At 46.5% G+C, this 15,000-nt stretch overlaps 1 protein-coding gene across 1 annotated transcript in view; it reads left to right on the top strand.

Moving 5' to 3' along the window:
- Nucleotides 1–15,000, top strand: part of mylka (myosin, light chain kinase a) — a gene marked incomplete at its 5' end in the record, with an annotated part of 61,598 nt that overhangs the window by 21,719 nt on the left and 24,879 nt on the right. Inside the window, 3 exons of the mRNA XM_080018984.1 lie at nucleotides 5,630–5,827; nucleotides 8,688–8,907; nucleotides 12,832–13,766. Coding sequence (XP_079875110.1) covers nucleotides 5,630–5,827; nucleotides 8,688–8,907; nucleotides 12,832–13,766 — 1,353 coding nt within the window. The remainder of the gene's footprint in view (nucleotides 1–5,629; nucleotides 5,828–8,687; nucleotides 8,908–12,831; nucleotides 13,767–15,000) is intronic.

Raw genomic sequence — 15,000 nt, 5'->3', positions numbered from 1 at the left:
GTTACAGTGTGTGTGTGTTACAGTGTGTGTGTTACAGTGTGTGTGTGTTACAGTGTGTGTGTTACAGTGTGTGTGTTACAGTGTGTGTGTGTGTGTGTTACAGTGTGTGTGTGTTTCAGTGTGTGCGTGTTACAGTGTGTGTGTTACAGTGTGTGTGTGTTACAGTGTGTGTGTTACAGTGTGTGTGTTTCAGTGTGTGTGTGTTACAGTGTGTGTGTGTTACAGTGTGTGTGTTACAGTGTGTGTGTGTGTGTGTGTGTGTTACAGTGTGTGTGTGTTTCAGTGGGTGCGTGTTACAGTGTGTGTGTGTGTGTTACAGTGTGTGTGTGTTTCAGTGTGTGTGTGTTACAGTGTGTGTGTGTTACAGTGTGTGTGTGTTACAGTGTGTGTGTTACAGTGTGTGTGTTACAGTGTGTGTGTTACAGTGTGTGTGTGTTACAGTGTGTGTGTTACAGTGTGTGTGTGTGTTACAGTGTGTGTGTTACAGTGTGTGTGTGTGTGTTACAGTGTGTGTGTTGCAGTGTGTGTGTTACAGTGTGTGTGTGTTACAGTGTGTGTGTTACAGTGTGTGTGTTACAGTGTGTGTGTGTGTTACAGTGTGTGTGTTACAGTGTGTGTGTGTGTGTGTTACAGTGTGTGTGTTGCAGTGTGTGTGTTACAGTGTGTGTGTGTGTTACAGTGTGTGTGTGTGTGTTACAGTGTGTGTGTTGCAGTGTGTGTGTTACAGTGTGTGTGTGTGTTACAGTGTGTGTGTTACAGTGTGTGTGTGTGTGTTACAGTGTGTGTGTTGCAGTGTGTGTGTTACAGTGTGTGTGTGTGTTACAGTGTGTGTGTGTGTGTTACAGTGTGGGTGTTGCAGTGTGTGTGTTTCAGTGTGTGTGTGTTACGGTGTGTGTGTTACAGTGTGTGTGTTGCAGTGTGTGTGTGTGTTACTGTGTGTGTGTTACAGTGTGTGTGTGTTACAGTGTGTGTGTTACAGTGTGTGTGTGTTACAGTGTGTGTGTTACAGTGTGTGTGTGTTACAGTGTGTGTGTTACAGTGTGTGTGTTACAGTGTGTGTGTGTGTGTTACAGTGTGTGTGTGTTTCAGTGTGTGCGTGTTACAGTGTGTGTGTTACAGTGTGTGTGTGTTACAGTGTGTGTGTTACAGTGTGTGTGTTTCAGTGTGTGTGTGTTACAGTGTGTGTGTGTTACAGTGTGTGTGTTACAGTGTGTGTGTGTGTGTGTTACAGTGTGTGTGTGTTTCAGTGTGTGCGTGTTACAGTGTGTGTGTGTGTGTGTTACAGTGTGTGTGTGTTTCAGTGTGTGTGTGTTACAGTGTGTGTGTTTCAGTGTGTGTGTGTTACAGTGTGTGTGTGTTTCACACACAGTGTGTGTGTTACAGTGTGTGTGTGTGTGTGTTACAGTGTGTGTGTTGCAGTGTGTGTGTGTGTTACAGTGTGTGTGTGTTTCACACACAGTGTGTGTGTTACAGTGTGTGTGTTACAGTGTGTGTGTTACAGTGTGTGTGTGTGTGTGTTACAGTGTGTGTGTTACAGTGTGTGTGTGTGTTACAGTGTGTGTGTTACAGTGTGTGTGTTTCAGTGTGTGCGTGTTACGGTGTGTGTGTTACAGTGTGTGTGTTACAGTATGTGTGTGTGTTACAGTGTGTGTGTGTTTCACACACAGTGTGTGTGTTACAGTATGTGTGTTACAGTGTGTGTGTTTCAGTGTGTGTGTGTTACGGTGTGTGTGTTACAGTGTGTGTGTGTGTTACAGTGTGTGTGTTACAGTGTGTGTGTGTTACAGTGTGTGTGTGTTACAGTGTGTGTGTTACAGTGTGTGTGTTACAGTGTGTGTGTGTTTCAGTGTGTGTGTGTCACAGTGTGTGTGTTACAGTGTGTGTGTGTATGTGTGTGTTACAGTGTGTGTGTTACAGTGTGTGTGTTACAGTGTGTGTGTGTGTGTGTTACAGTGTGTGTGTTACAGTGTGTGTGTGTGTGTTTCAGTGTGTGTGTTACAGTGTGTGTGTGTGTTACAGTGTGTGTGTTACAGTGTGTGTGTTTCAGTGTGTGTGTGTTACGGTGTGTGTGTTACAGTGTGTGTGTTACAGTGTGTGTGTGTGTTACAGTGTGTGTGTTACAGTGTGTGTGTGTGTTACAGTGTGTGTGTTACAGTGTGTGTGTGTTACAGTGTGTGTGTTACAGTGTGTGTGTTACAGTGTGTGTGTGTGTGTTACAGTGTGTGTGTGTTTCAGTGTGTGCGTGTTACAGTGTGTGTGTTACAGTGTGTGTGTGTTACAGTGTGTGTGCTACAGTGTGTGTGTTTCAGTGTGTGTGTGTTACAGTGTGTGTGTGTTACAGTGTGTGTGTTACAGTGTGTGTGTGTGTGTGTTACAGTGTGTGTGTGTTTCAGTGTGTGTGTGTTACAGTGTGTGTGTTACAGTGTGTGTGTGTTACAGTGTGTGTGTTACAGTGTGTGTGTTTCAGTGTGTGTGTGTTACAGTGTGTGTGTGTTTCACAGACAGTGTGTGTGTTACAGTGTGTGTGTGTTACAGTGTGTGTGTGTTTCACACACAGTGTGTGTGTTACAGTGTGTGTGTTACAGTGTGTGTGTGTGTGTTACAGTGTGTGTGTTTCAGTGTGTGTGTGTTACGGTGTGTGTGTTACAGTGTGTGTGTTACAGTATGTGTGTGTGTTACAGTGTGTGTGTGTTTCACACACAGTGTGTGTGTTACAGTGTGTGTGTTTCAGTGTGTGTGTGTTACGGTGTGTGTGTTACAGTGTGTGTGTTACAGTGTGTGTGTGTGTTACAGTGTGTGTGTTACAGTGTGTGTGTGTTACAGTGTGTGTGTGTTACAGTGTGTGTGTTACAGTGTGTGTGTGTTTCAGTGTGTGTGTGTTACAGTGTGTGTGTTTCAGTGTGTGTGTGTTACAGTGTGTGTGTGTTACAGTGTGTGTGTTACAGTGTGTGTGTGTGTGTGTGTTACAGTGTGTGTGTGTTTCAGTGTGTGCGTGTTACAGTGTGTGTGTGTGTGTTACAGTGTGTGTGTGTTTCAGTGTGTGTGTGTTACAGTGTGTGTGTTTCAGTGTGTGTGTGTTACAGTGTGTGTGTGTTTCACACACAGTGTGTGTGTTACAGTGTGTGTGTGTGTGTTACAGTGTGTGTGTTGCAGTGTGTGTGTGTTACAGTGTGTGTGTGTTTCACACACAGTGTGTGTGTTACAGTGTGTGTGTTACAGTGTGTGTGTTACAGTGTGTGTGTGTGTGTGTTACAGTGTGTGTGTTACAGTGTGTGTGTGTGTTACAGTGTGTGTGTTACAGTGTGTGTGTTTCAGTGTGTGTTACGGTGTGTGTGTTACAGTATGTGTGTTACAGGATGTGTGTGTGTTACAGTGTGTGTGTGTTTCACACACAGTGTGTGTGTTACAGTATGTGTGTTACAGTGTGTGTGTTTCAGTGTGTGTGTGTTACGGTGTGTGTGTTACAGTGTGTGTGTTACAGTGTGTGTGTGTGTTACAGTGTGTGTGTTACAGTGTGTGTGTGTTACAGTGTGTGTGTGTTACAGTGTGTGTGTTACAGTGTGTGTGTTACAGTGTGTGTGTGTTTCAGTGTGTGTGTGTCACAGTGTGTGTGTTACAGTGTGTGTGTGTGTGTGTGTTACAGTGTGTGTGTTACAGTGTGTGTGTTACAGTGTGTGTGTGTGTGTTACAGTGTGTGTGTTACAGTGTGTGTGTGTGTGTTTCAGTGTGTGTGTTACAGTGTGTGTGTGTGTTACAGTGTGTGTGTTACAGTGTGTGTGTTTCAGTGTGTGTGTGTTACGGTGTGTGTGTTACAGTGTGTGTGTTACAGTGTGTGTGTGTGTTACAGTGTGTGTGTTACAGTGTGTGTGTGTGTTACAGTGTGTGTGTTACAGTGTGTGTGTGTTACAGTGTGTGTGTTACAGTGTGTGTGTTACAGTGTGTGTGTGTGTGTTACAGTGTGTGTGTGTTTCAGTGTGTGCGTGTTACAGTGTGTGTGTTACAGTGTGTGTGTGTTACAGTGTGTGTGTTACAGTGTGTGTGTTTCAGTGTGTGTGTGTTACAGTGTATGTGTGTTACAGTGTGTGTGTTACAGTGTGTGTGTGTGTTACAGTGTGTGCGTTACAGTGTGTGTGTGTTACAGTGTGTGTGTTACAGTGTGTGTGTGTTACAGTGTGTGTGTTACAGTGTGTGTTATAGTGTGTGTGTGTTACAGTGTGTGTGTGTGTGTTACAGTGTGTGTGTGTTACAGTGTGTGTGTGTGTGTTACAGTGTGTGTGTGTTTCAGTGTGTGTGTGTTACAGTGTGTGTGTTACGGTGTGTGTGTTACAGTGTGTGTGTTACAGTGTGTGTGTGTGTTACAGTGTGTGTGTGTGTTACAGTGTGTGTGTTACAGTTTGTGTGTGTTACAGTGTGTGTGTGTGTTACAGTGTGTGTGTTACAGTGTGTGTGTGTTACAGTGTGTGTGTGTTACAGTGTGTGTGTTACAGTGTGTGTGTTACAGTGTGTGTGTGTTACAGTGTGTGTGTGTTACAGTGTGTGTGTGTTACAGTGTGTGTGTTATAGTGTGTGTGTTACAGTGTGTGTGTGTGTTACAGTGTGTGTGTTACAGTGTGTGTGTTACAGTGTGTGTGTGTTACAGTGTGTGTGTTACAGTGTGTGTGTGTGTTACAGTGTGTGTGTGTTACAGTGTGTGTGTTACAGTGTGTGTGTGTGTTACAGTGTGTGTGTGTTACAGTGTGTGTGTTACAGTGTGTGTGTGTTACAGTGTGTGTGTTACAGTGTGTGTGTGTTACAGTGTGTGTGTGTTACAGTGTGTGTGTTACAGTGTGTGTGTGTTACAGTGTGTGTGTGTTTCAGTGTGTGTGTGTGTATTACAGTGTGTGTGTGTTTCAGTGTGTGTGTGTGTATTACAGTGTGTGTGTGTTTCAGTGTGTGTGTGTGTGTCCTGGTATTTCCTGTCTGATCTTCAGGGAACAGAGGAGATGAGGACGTTCTGTATTTACTTTGGAGCGACCAAGCTGCAATTTCCTCTGTCTGTCTATCTGTCTGTCTATCTGTCTGTCTGTCTATCTGTCTGTCTATCAGCTCTAAGTAGTAGCTGAGTCTGAGCTGCAGACAGACAGTATGAATAGTGAGACAGGACCAATCACAAAATCCTCCAATCAGAGCCAAGGTCCAGGCTGCTCTGAGCGTAGTACCACACCCTGCCACCGGGGTCGTACACGGACCATGTGGTGCACGTACTGACTTCTTATTGGAGGGATGTGATTGGTGGATTGATTGGTTGATTGGCTGATTGGTTGATTGATTGATTGATTGGTTGCTTGATTGATTGATTGATTGATTGATTGATTGATTGATTGGTTGATTTATTGATTGGTTGCTTGATTGATTGATGGGTTGATTTATTGATTGTTGATTTATTGGTTGATTTATTGACTGGTTGCTTCATTGATTGATTGTTGATTTATTGATTGATTGGTTGATTTTTGATTTATTGATTGATTGGTTGCTTGATCGATTGATTGATTTGTTGATTGATTGATTGATTGATTGTCTGATTGGTTGATTGGTTGATTGAATGATTGATTGGTTGATTGATTGATTGCTCTCTCTTGCCTGGCTCCAGGTCATCCTGCTCCGGACGTGCTGTGGCTCCATGATGGACAGGAAGTGGATGCATGTGAGGACTTCCTGTTCCACAGGAAGGACAACTTGTGCATGCTGCTCATCCAGGAGGTTTTCCCAGAAGACACTGGGGCGTACACCTGCCACGCCCACAACGCACACGGGGAGGCCTTCACACACGCTACGCTTACTGTGGAGGGTAACACACACACACACACAGTGTTACAGTGTGTGTGTGTGTGTGTGTGTGTGTGTGTGTGTTACAGTGTGTGTGTGTTACAGTGTGTGTGTTACAGTGTGTGCGTGTTACAGTGTGTGTGTTACAGTGTGTGTGTTACAGTGTGTGTGTGTTACAGTGTGTGTGTGTTACAGTGTGTGTGTTACAGTGTGTGCGTGTTACAGTGTGTGTGTTACAGTGTGTGTGTGTTACAGTGTGTGTGTTACAGTGTGTGCGTGTTACAGTGTGTGTGTTACAGTGTGTGTGTGTTACAGTGTGTGTGTTACAGTGTGTGTGTGTTACAGTGTGTGTGTTACAGTGTGTGCGTGTTACAGTGTGTGTGTTACAGTGTGTGTGTTACAGTGTGTGTGTGTTACAGTGTGTGTGTTACAGTGTGTGTGTGTGTTACAGTGTGTGTGTGTTACAGTGTGTGTGTTAGTGTGTGTGTGTGTGTGTGTGTGTTACAGTGTGTGTGTGTGTGTTACAGTGTGTGTGTGTTACAGTGTGTGTGTGTGTTACAGTGTGTGTGTTACAGTGTGTGTGTGTGTTACAGTGTGTGTGTTACAGTGTGTGTGTGTGTTACAGTGTGTGTGTTACAGTGTGTGTTACAGTGTGTGTGTTACAGTGTGTGTGTGTGTTACAGTGTGTGTGTGTTACAGTGTGTGTATTACAGTGTGTGTGTGTGTTACAGTGTGTGTGTGTGTGTGTTACAGTGTGTGTGTTACAGTGTGTGTGTGTGTGTGTTACAGTGTGTGTGTGTTACAGTGTGTGTGTTACAGTGTGTGTGTGTGTTACAGTGTGTGTGTTACAGTGTGTGTGTTACAGTGTGTGTGTGTTACAGTGTGTGTGTGTTACAGTGTGTGTGTTACAGTGTGTGTGTTACAGTGTGTGTGTGTGTTACAGTGTGTGTGTTACAGTGTGTGTGTGTGTTACAGTGTGTGTGTTACAGTGTGTGTGTTACAGTGTGTGTGTGTGTTACAGTGTGTGTGTTACAGTGTGTGTGTGTGTTACAGTGTGTGTGTTACAGTGTGTGTGTGTGTGTGTTACAGTGTGTGTGTTACAGTGTGTGTGTTACAGTGTGTGTGTGTTACAGTGTGTGTGTTACAGTGTGTGTATGTGTGTTACAGTGTGTGTGTTACAGTGTGTGTGTGTGTTACAGTGTGTGTTACAGTGTGTGTGTGTGTGTGTGTTACAGTGTGTGTGTTACAGTGTGTGTGTGTTACAGTGTGTGTGTGTCAGTGTGTGTGTGTGTTACAGTGTGTGTGTTACAGTGTGTGTGTGTGTGTTACAGTGTGTGTGTTACAGTGTGTGTGTGTTACAGTGTGTGTGTTACAGTGTGTGTGTGTGTGTGTTACAGTGTGTGTGTTACATTGTGTGTGTGTGTTACAGTGTGTGTGTGTGTTACAGTGTGTGTGTTACAGTGTGTGTGTGTGTGTGTGTGTTACAGTGTGTGTGTTACAGTGTGTGTGTTACAGTGTGTGTGTGTTACAGTGTGTGTGTTACAGTGTGTGTATGTGTGTTACAGTGTGTGTGTTACAGTGTGTGTGTGTGTTACAGTGTGTGTTACAGTGTGTGTGTGTGTGTGTGTTACAGTGTGTGTGTTACAGTGTGTGTGTGTTACAGTGTGTGTGTGTCAGTGTGTGTGTGTGTTACAGTGTGTGTGTTACAGTGTGTGTGTGTGTGTGTTACAGTGTGTGTGTTACAGTGTGTGTGTGTTACAGTGTGTGTGTTACAGTGTGTGTGTGTGTGTTACAGTGTGTGTGTTACATTGTGTGTGTGTGTTACAGTGTGTGTTACAGTGTGTGTGTGTGTTACAATGTGTGTGTGTGTTACAGTGTGTGTGTTACAGTGTGTGTGTTACAGTGTGTGTGTGTTACAGTGTGTGTGTTACAGTGTGTGTGTGTGTTACAGTGTGTGTGTTACATTGTGTGTGTGTGTTACAGTGTGTGTTACAGTGTATGTGTGTGTGTTACAATGTGTGTGTGTGTTACAGTGTGTGTGTTACAGTGTGTGTGTGTTACAGTGTGTGTGTGTGTGTTACAGTGTGTGTGTTACAGTGTGTGTGTTACAGTGTGTGTGTTACAGTGTGTGTGTGTTACAGTGTGTGTGTGTGTGTTACAGTGTGTGTGTTACAGTGTGTGTGTTACAGTGTGTGTGTGTTACAGTGTGTGTGTGTGTGTTACAGTGTGTGTGTGTGTGTGTTACAGTGTGTGTGTTGCAGTGTGTGTGTGCTACAGTGTGTGTGTGTTACAGTGTGTGTGTTACAGTGTGTGTGTGTGTGTTACAGTGTGTGTGTTACAGTGTGTGTGTGTGTTACAGTGTGTGTGTTACAGTGTGTGTGTTACAGTGTGTGTGTTACAGTGTGTGTGTGTTACAGTGTGTGTGTTACAGTGTGTGTGTTACAGTGTGTGTGTTACAGTGTGTGTGTGTTACAGTGTGTGTGTTACAGTGTGTGTGTGTGTGTGTGTTACAGTGTGTGTGTTACATTGTGTGTGTGTGTTACAGTGTGTGTTACAGTGTGTGTGTGTGTGTGTGTGTGTGTTACAGTGTGTGTGTTACAGTGTGTGTGTTACAGTGTGTGTGTTACAGTGTGTGTGTGTGTTACAGTGTGTGTTACAGTGTGTGTTACAGTGTGTGTGTGTGTGTGTTACAGTGTGTGTGTGTGTGTGTGTTACAGTGTGTGTGTGTGTCTGTCCTGCTCCTCCTCCTGTTCCTCCTCCTCCTCCTCCTCCTGCTTCTCCTCCTGCTCCTCCTCCTTCTCCTCCTCCTCGTGCTTCTCCTCGTGCTTCTCCACCTGCTGCTCCTCCTTCTTCTGCTGCTCCTCCTTCTCCTGTTCCTGTAGAGTCCAGAGACGGCGTCCAACCCTGGTTCATCTCCAGACCCAGGCCGGTCCGGGCCGAGCCGGGCCAGGCCGTGCTGCTGTCCTGCGCCATCGCCGGGGACCCCTTCCCCCAGTTCCACTGGAGCCGAGTGGATCGGGACCAGGACCAGGACCAGGATCTGCAGCTGGAGGGAGACTACCAGGTCCTGGAGAGGGAGCAGGTGGTCTCCCTTCTCATCAGGTGAGAGGAGAGAAGAGGAGGAGAGGAGGAGGAGAGGAGAAGAGGAGGAGAGGAGAAGAGGAGAAGAGGAGAAGGAGAGGAGGAGAAGAGGAGGATAAGAGGAGGAGGAGAGGAGGAGAGGAGAGGAGTCATGTAGAGGCTACATACAGTACAGTTTGCTAGAAGCTGGAACGGTCCGTTGTTGGGGTGGTGAGGATCCTTCATGATGCTGCAGCTCTGCTACTACACCTCCTGGTGTATAACTCCTGCAGGGAGGGGAGGGTAGTTGCAGTGGTACGTTGGGCTGAAGGCACCACGTACCAGGCACCTCTGCAGGGCCCTCCTGTCCTGAGCAGTACAGTACAAAGCCGGCAGTGATGTTGCCTGTCAGGATGCTCTCCACCGCTCCACAGTAGAAGGACTTGAGGATCCTCACCGAGACCAGGAACTTCCTCAGCTGCCTGAGGTGGTAAAGACGCTGCCTCCTCTTCCTCACCAGAGTGTGTGTTTGTAAAGTCCATGTTAAGTCCTCTGTGATGTGGACTCCCAGGTACTTGAAGCTGCTCACCCTGTCAACAGAAATCCCATTAATCACCAACGTGCGTCCTCGGTTGTAATAATCACCTAAAGTCCACAATCAGCTCCTTAGTTTTGCTGACGTTCAGGTGGAGGCTGTTGTCCTGACACCACAGTGACAGGTCAGTCACCTCCTGGCGGTAGGCCTTTTCATCGTCGTCGGTGATCAGGCCATCACCACCCTGACGGTGTCGTCAGTAAACTTGATGATGGTGTTGGAGCTGGACCTGGCCACACAGTCATGTTTGTACAGGGAGCACAGTAGGGGGCTGAAGTCGCAGCCCTGGGGGGATCCTGTATTCAGGGTGAGGGAGCTGGACATGTGCCTCCCCACCCTAACCCCACCCTAACCACCTGGGCCTGGCTGAGAGGAAGTCCAGGGTCCAGGCAGACAGCAGAGTATTCAGTCCGAGCTCCTTCAGCTTGACAGCCAGTCTGGAGGGGAAATGATCTCTGTCTGTGTGTGTAGCTGTATTGTATAAATATCATCTTTATCTTCTGCATCAGGAGAGTGAAGAAGCATCACGCAGGAGAATACAGGATCAGCCTGAGGTACACACTCACACGCACACGCACACACACTAATGCACACACACACACACACACACACACACACACACACACACACACACACACTAATAAACACATACACACACATAATACACACACACTAATACACACTCAAACTGACACACACTAATAAACACATACACACACATTAATACACACACACACACACACACACACACACACACACACACACACACACACACTCTAATAAACACATACACACACATTAATACACACACACACACACACACACTCTAATAAACACATACACACACATTAATACACACACACACACACACACACACACACACACACACACTCTAATAAACACATACACACACACACTAACACACACACAGCTGGGATTACAATAATAACAACCCCTCCCCACCCACAAATACTTCACTCCTCCATCATTGATCTTCTATCATCTCTCCACCCATGTATGACTGTGCAATCATTAAGATGTGTGTGTGTGTGTCAGTAACCCAGTAGGTCAGTGTCACAGCGTCACTACTCTCTCTGTGTCTGGAGGACGAGTGGAGATGATGGAGAGATCAGCAGGAAGAGGAGGAGAGGAGAGGAGGTATAGCACCATCCTGTCTGTCTGTCTGCCTGTCTGTCTGCCTGTCTGTCTGTCTGTCTGTCTGTCTGTCTGTCTGCCCCCCCCGTCTGGAATATCTTCATCTTAATCCATGTGTATGAGCCCAACCAATCAGACGGCAGCATTTCCCCTAAGCCCCACCCACTGGATACTACATTGTTTTGTGTGTGTGTGTGTGTGTGTGAGTAAATATAGATGGGGGGTTTCCAGATGATTAGAAGGTCGGATGGTTTTACCTTGTTGCTGTTTTAATGGTTGAATAAGGTTAAAAACAAAGACGTTTCCATGACGACCACAACATCAACCTGAAGAACCAGCCTGCATTCCAGCACATGAACAAATGCAGACCGCTTAGAGAGGGATGGAGGGATGGATGGATGGAGAGATGGAGGGAGGAATGGATGGAGGGAGGGATGTATGGAGGGAGGGATGGAGGGAGGGAGCGATGGAGGGAGGAATGTGATCTTCTCTTCAGGGGAGAATAGCAGAAGTATTATGAGTATTAGTAGTAGTATAAGTAGTATTAGCATTAGTAGTAGTACTAGTAGTAGTAGAGGTAGTAGCAGCATTAGTAGTATTAGTAGTATTAGTAGTTGTAGTAGTGGGGAGTGGTTTTGGCGCCATCAGCACGTGGGGAGAACCAGCCCTGGCAACCGGCTGGGGATGCAGCTGCAGGAGATTGAGGTGATTAACAGAGTGTTTAAAAGCTGCAGTGACTTCACCTTTCCATCTCTCTCCCCTGCCAGCAGGGCCAGGTTGCATTCCAGAGTGTGCTTACGTAGCTGTAAGTGCCCACATATAAGTTTTCGGTTCGTCTGAAAAGACCAGTTATGTTTGTGGTACAGCAAACATCCAGCAAAGACTGGTTTTGCGTTACCCCAAACTCCTGGTCCATGTCCTACCTCACAAACGACAAGAGACTTGTTACAGTGGCACCTAATGTGGGGTAACATAACTGTTGTTTTTAGCCAAACATGAAATTCAAACTGACAGTATCTGTGGGCATGTGCTGCTACGTCACCGTGGAATGGGACCCCGCCCTGCTGTCAGGTGAGAGCGGGAGAGGTGGAGTCACTGGAGCTTTTAAACACTCTGCTGATCGCCTCAATCTCCTGCAGCTGCACCCCCTTTCGGTTGCCAGTTCTGGTTTTCCCCACCTGCAGATGGCGCCAAAACAACTCCCCACTACCACAGTAGTTTTCTTAGTAGTAGTATTACTAGTTTGAGTAGTGGTAGTATTAGTAGCAGTAGTAGTAGTAGTAGTGGTAGTACTAGCAGTAGCAGTAATAGCAGTAGTACTATCAGTATTAGCAGTAGTAGTAGTAGTAGTAGTAGTAAGAGCAGTAGTAGTAGTAGTGGTAGTAGTAGTACTATCAGTAGTAGTAGTAGTAGCATGAGCAGTAGTAGTAGTAGTAGCAGTAGTAGTAGTATTGCTGTTATTACTATCATATCTTGTATTCTGCGCAAACTACTGCTCAGGAAAGGAGGAAGTCAAAATATGGAACGTTTTCTTCAGGAGGCGGAGCCTCGTTCAGTGATTGATACATCGTGAACAAACTTGATTACAGTAGATCAACCTGTCTCACTGTTCAGCGCAGCCTGTCTTACTGCTCAGCCTGTCTCACTGCACGGGCTCATTTCAGCCAAATATCCAGTGCAACAGGAAAGCAGTCAGATCAGAAGCTCAGCAGTCTTAAGATCTGTGTGAGTGTGTGTTTGTGTGCGTGTGCATGTGAATGTGTGTGTGTGCGTGTGCATGTGAATGTGTGCATGTGAATGTGTGTGTGTGCGTGTGCATGTGAATGTGTGCATATGAATGTGTGCATGTGAATGTGTGCATATGAATGTGTGCATGTGAATGTGTGCATGTGAATGTGTGTGTGTGCGTGTGCATGTGAATGTGTGCATATGAATGTGTGCATGTGAATGTGTGTGTGTGAATGTGTGTGTGTGTGAATGTGTGTGTGTGTGTGAATGTGTGTGTGTGTGAGTGTGTGTGTGTGTGTTTGACAGTGGTGTTCAAGGTTCATGCCCTTATATGGGCAGCAGTCATTTGTGATGTAACACCTCCATGTTGGGTGGGTTCCTCCTCTTTAAAACCAGCTCTGTTTATAACCCCCCCCCTCTCTCCCTCTTTCTGTCTGTCTCTCCCCCTTTCTGTCTGTCTCTCCCTGTCTGTCTGTGGATTGGTCCAGCCCCAGAGGCAGGACGAGGTGGGAGGCGTCCGGCCGAAGAGGAGAGAGACGAGCTGAGGAGAGAACCAGGCTTGATAGCAGCACTTATCCCCCGCTGAGCCGGTCGAGAGGAGGTTCCTTCCAGGAGGAGAGCCAGAGAGGAGGTTCCTTCCAGGAGGAGAGCCAGAGAGGAGGTTCCTTCCACGTGGAGGAGCAGGAGGTCCTAGTCTCGGAGCGCTGTGCCCCCGGCGGCCTACTGAGTCGCGGTGTTGAAACCCAGGAGCGGGGAGAGGAGGTGCGCAGGTGGAAGGAGGCGCGACAGATCAACTTCCGCTCGGTGCTGGGACGTCGTCTGCCGCAGGAGGACCTGAAGGGGGACCTGAAGGAGGACCTGAAGGAGGACCCGAAGTGGGACCCGAAGGAGGATCCGAAGGGGGACCTGAAGGGGGACCTGAAGGAGGCCGGTGTCGCCCGGACACGCACGGACACAGCGATGGACTTCCGAGCCAACCTCAAGGGCGTGAGGAGCAAAGCCCCGCTGGAGGAGGAGCGCAAGGGGAGCGCTCCCCAGCAGCTGGACTTCAGGGCCGTCCTGGGGAAGAAGGGGGCGGTGGGCAATGGAGCCAAGCCCCCCGACACCGCAAAGAACCCTGGGAACGGTGGGAAGGACTTCCGCTCGCTGCTGACCAGCAAGAAGAACGCCGCAGAGAACAGCGGTGCCAAGGAGCCGCAGGTGAAGAACTGCGTGGATGGAGCGATGAAGGAGGGGAAGAAGAGTGGAGCGGCCAAAGCGCCGGAGTTTGTGGAGAAGCTGAGTGACCTGACGGTGCTGGACGGGCAGAAGCTCCGCCTGCAGTGTCGCCTAGCAACCAGCGACCTCGTCGACGCCACCGTCACCTGGACACTGGACGGGAAGGTCGTCAAACACTCCAAGTTTATAGTGCTGGCCAACCAAGGTACACACACACACACACACACACACACACACACACACACACACACACACACAAATCTTAATGATTGCACAGTCATACATGGGTGGAGAGATGATAGAAGATCAATGATGGAGGAGTGAAGTATTTGTGGGTGGGGAGGGGTTGTTATCATTGTAATCCCAGCTGTGTGTGTGTGTGTGTGTGTGTATTAGTGTGTGTGTATGTGTTTATTAGTGTGTGTGTGTGTGTGTGTGTATTAGTGTGTGTGTATGTGTTTATTAGTGTGTGTGTGTATGTGTTTATTAGTGTGTGTGTGTGTGTGTGTGTGTGTATTAGTGTGTGTGTGTATGTGTTTATTAGTGTGTGTGTGTGTGTGTGTGTGTGTGTGTGTGTATTAGTGTGTGTGTGTATGTGTTTATTAGTGTGTGTGTGAATGTGTTTATTAGTGTGTGTGTGTGTGTGTGTGTGTGTGTGTGTATTAGTGTGTGTATGTGTTTATTAGTGTGTGTGTGTGTGTGTGTGTGTGTGTGTGTGTGTGTATTAGTGTGTGTGTGTATGTGTTTATTAGTGTGTGTGTGTGTGTGTGTGTATTAGTGTGTGTGTGTATGTGTTTATTAGTGTGTGTGTGTATGTGTTTATTAGTGTGTGTGTGTGTGTGTGTGTGTATTAGTGTGTGTGTGTATGTGTTTATTAGTGTGTGTGTGTGTGTGTGTGTATTAGTGTGTGTGTGTATGTGTTTATTAGTGTGTGTGTGTGTTTATTAGTGTGTGTGTGTATGTGTTTATTAGTGTGTGTGTGTGTGTGTGGATTAGTGTGTGTGTGTATGTGTTTATTGGTGTGTGTGTGTATTAGTGTGTGTGTGTGTGTGTATGTGTTTATTAGTGTGTGTGTGTGTGTGTATGTGTGTGTATTAGTGTGTGTGTGTGTGTATGTGTTTATTAGTGTGTGTGTGTGTGTGTGTGTGTATTAGTGTGTGTGTGTGTATGTGTTTATTAGTGTGTGTGTGTGTGTGTGTGTGTGTGTGTGTATTAGTGTGCGTATGTATTTGTATGTGTGTGTTAGTGTGCGTATGTATTAGTGTGTGTGTGTGTGTGTATTAGTGTGCATGTGTGTGTGTGAGTGTGTTTGTATAAGTATAAGTATAAGTTCTGTGTATAAAAGTACAGGTAGGAGTCATTGCAGTTCCTGTGACTTCCCTTCTGACCTAAAGGAATGTGAAGAAAACCTTCTCGTCACCTCATCCACAACTGGCATC

This window comes from Zeus faber (genome assembly GCF_960531495.2).
Source record: "Zeus faber genome assembly, chromosome: 18".
NCBI lineage: Eukaryota > Metazoa > Chordata > Actinopteri > Zeiformes > Zeidae > Zeus > Zeus faber.
Note: the sequence above shows the minus strand (reverse complement) of the source record. Positions and strands in the feature narration are given on the sequence as shown.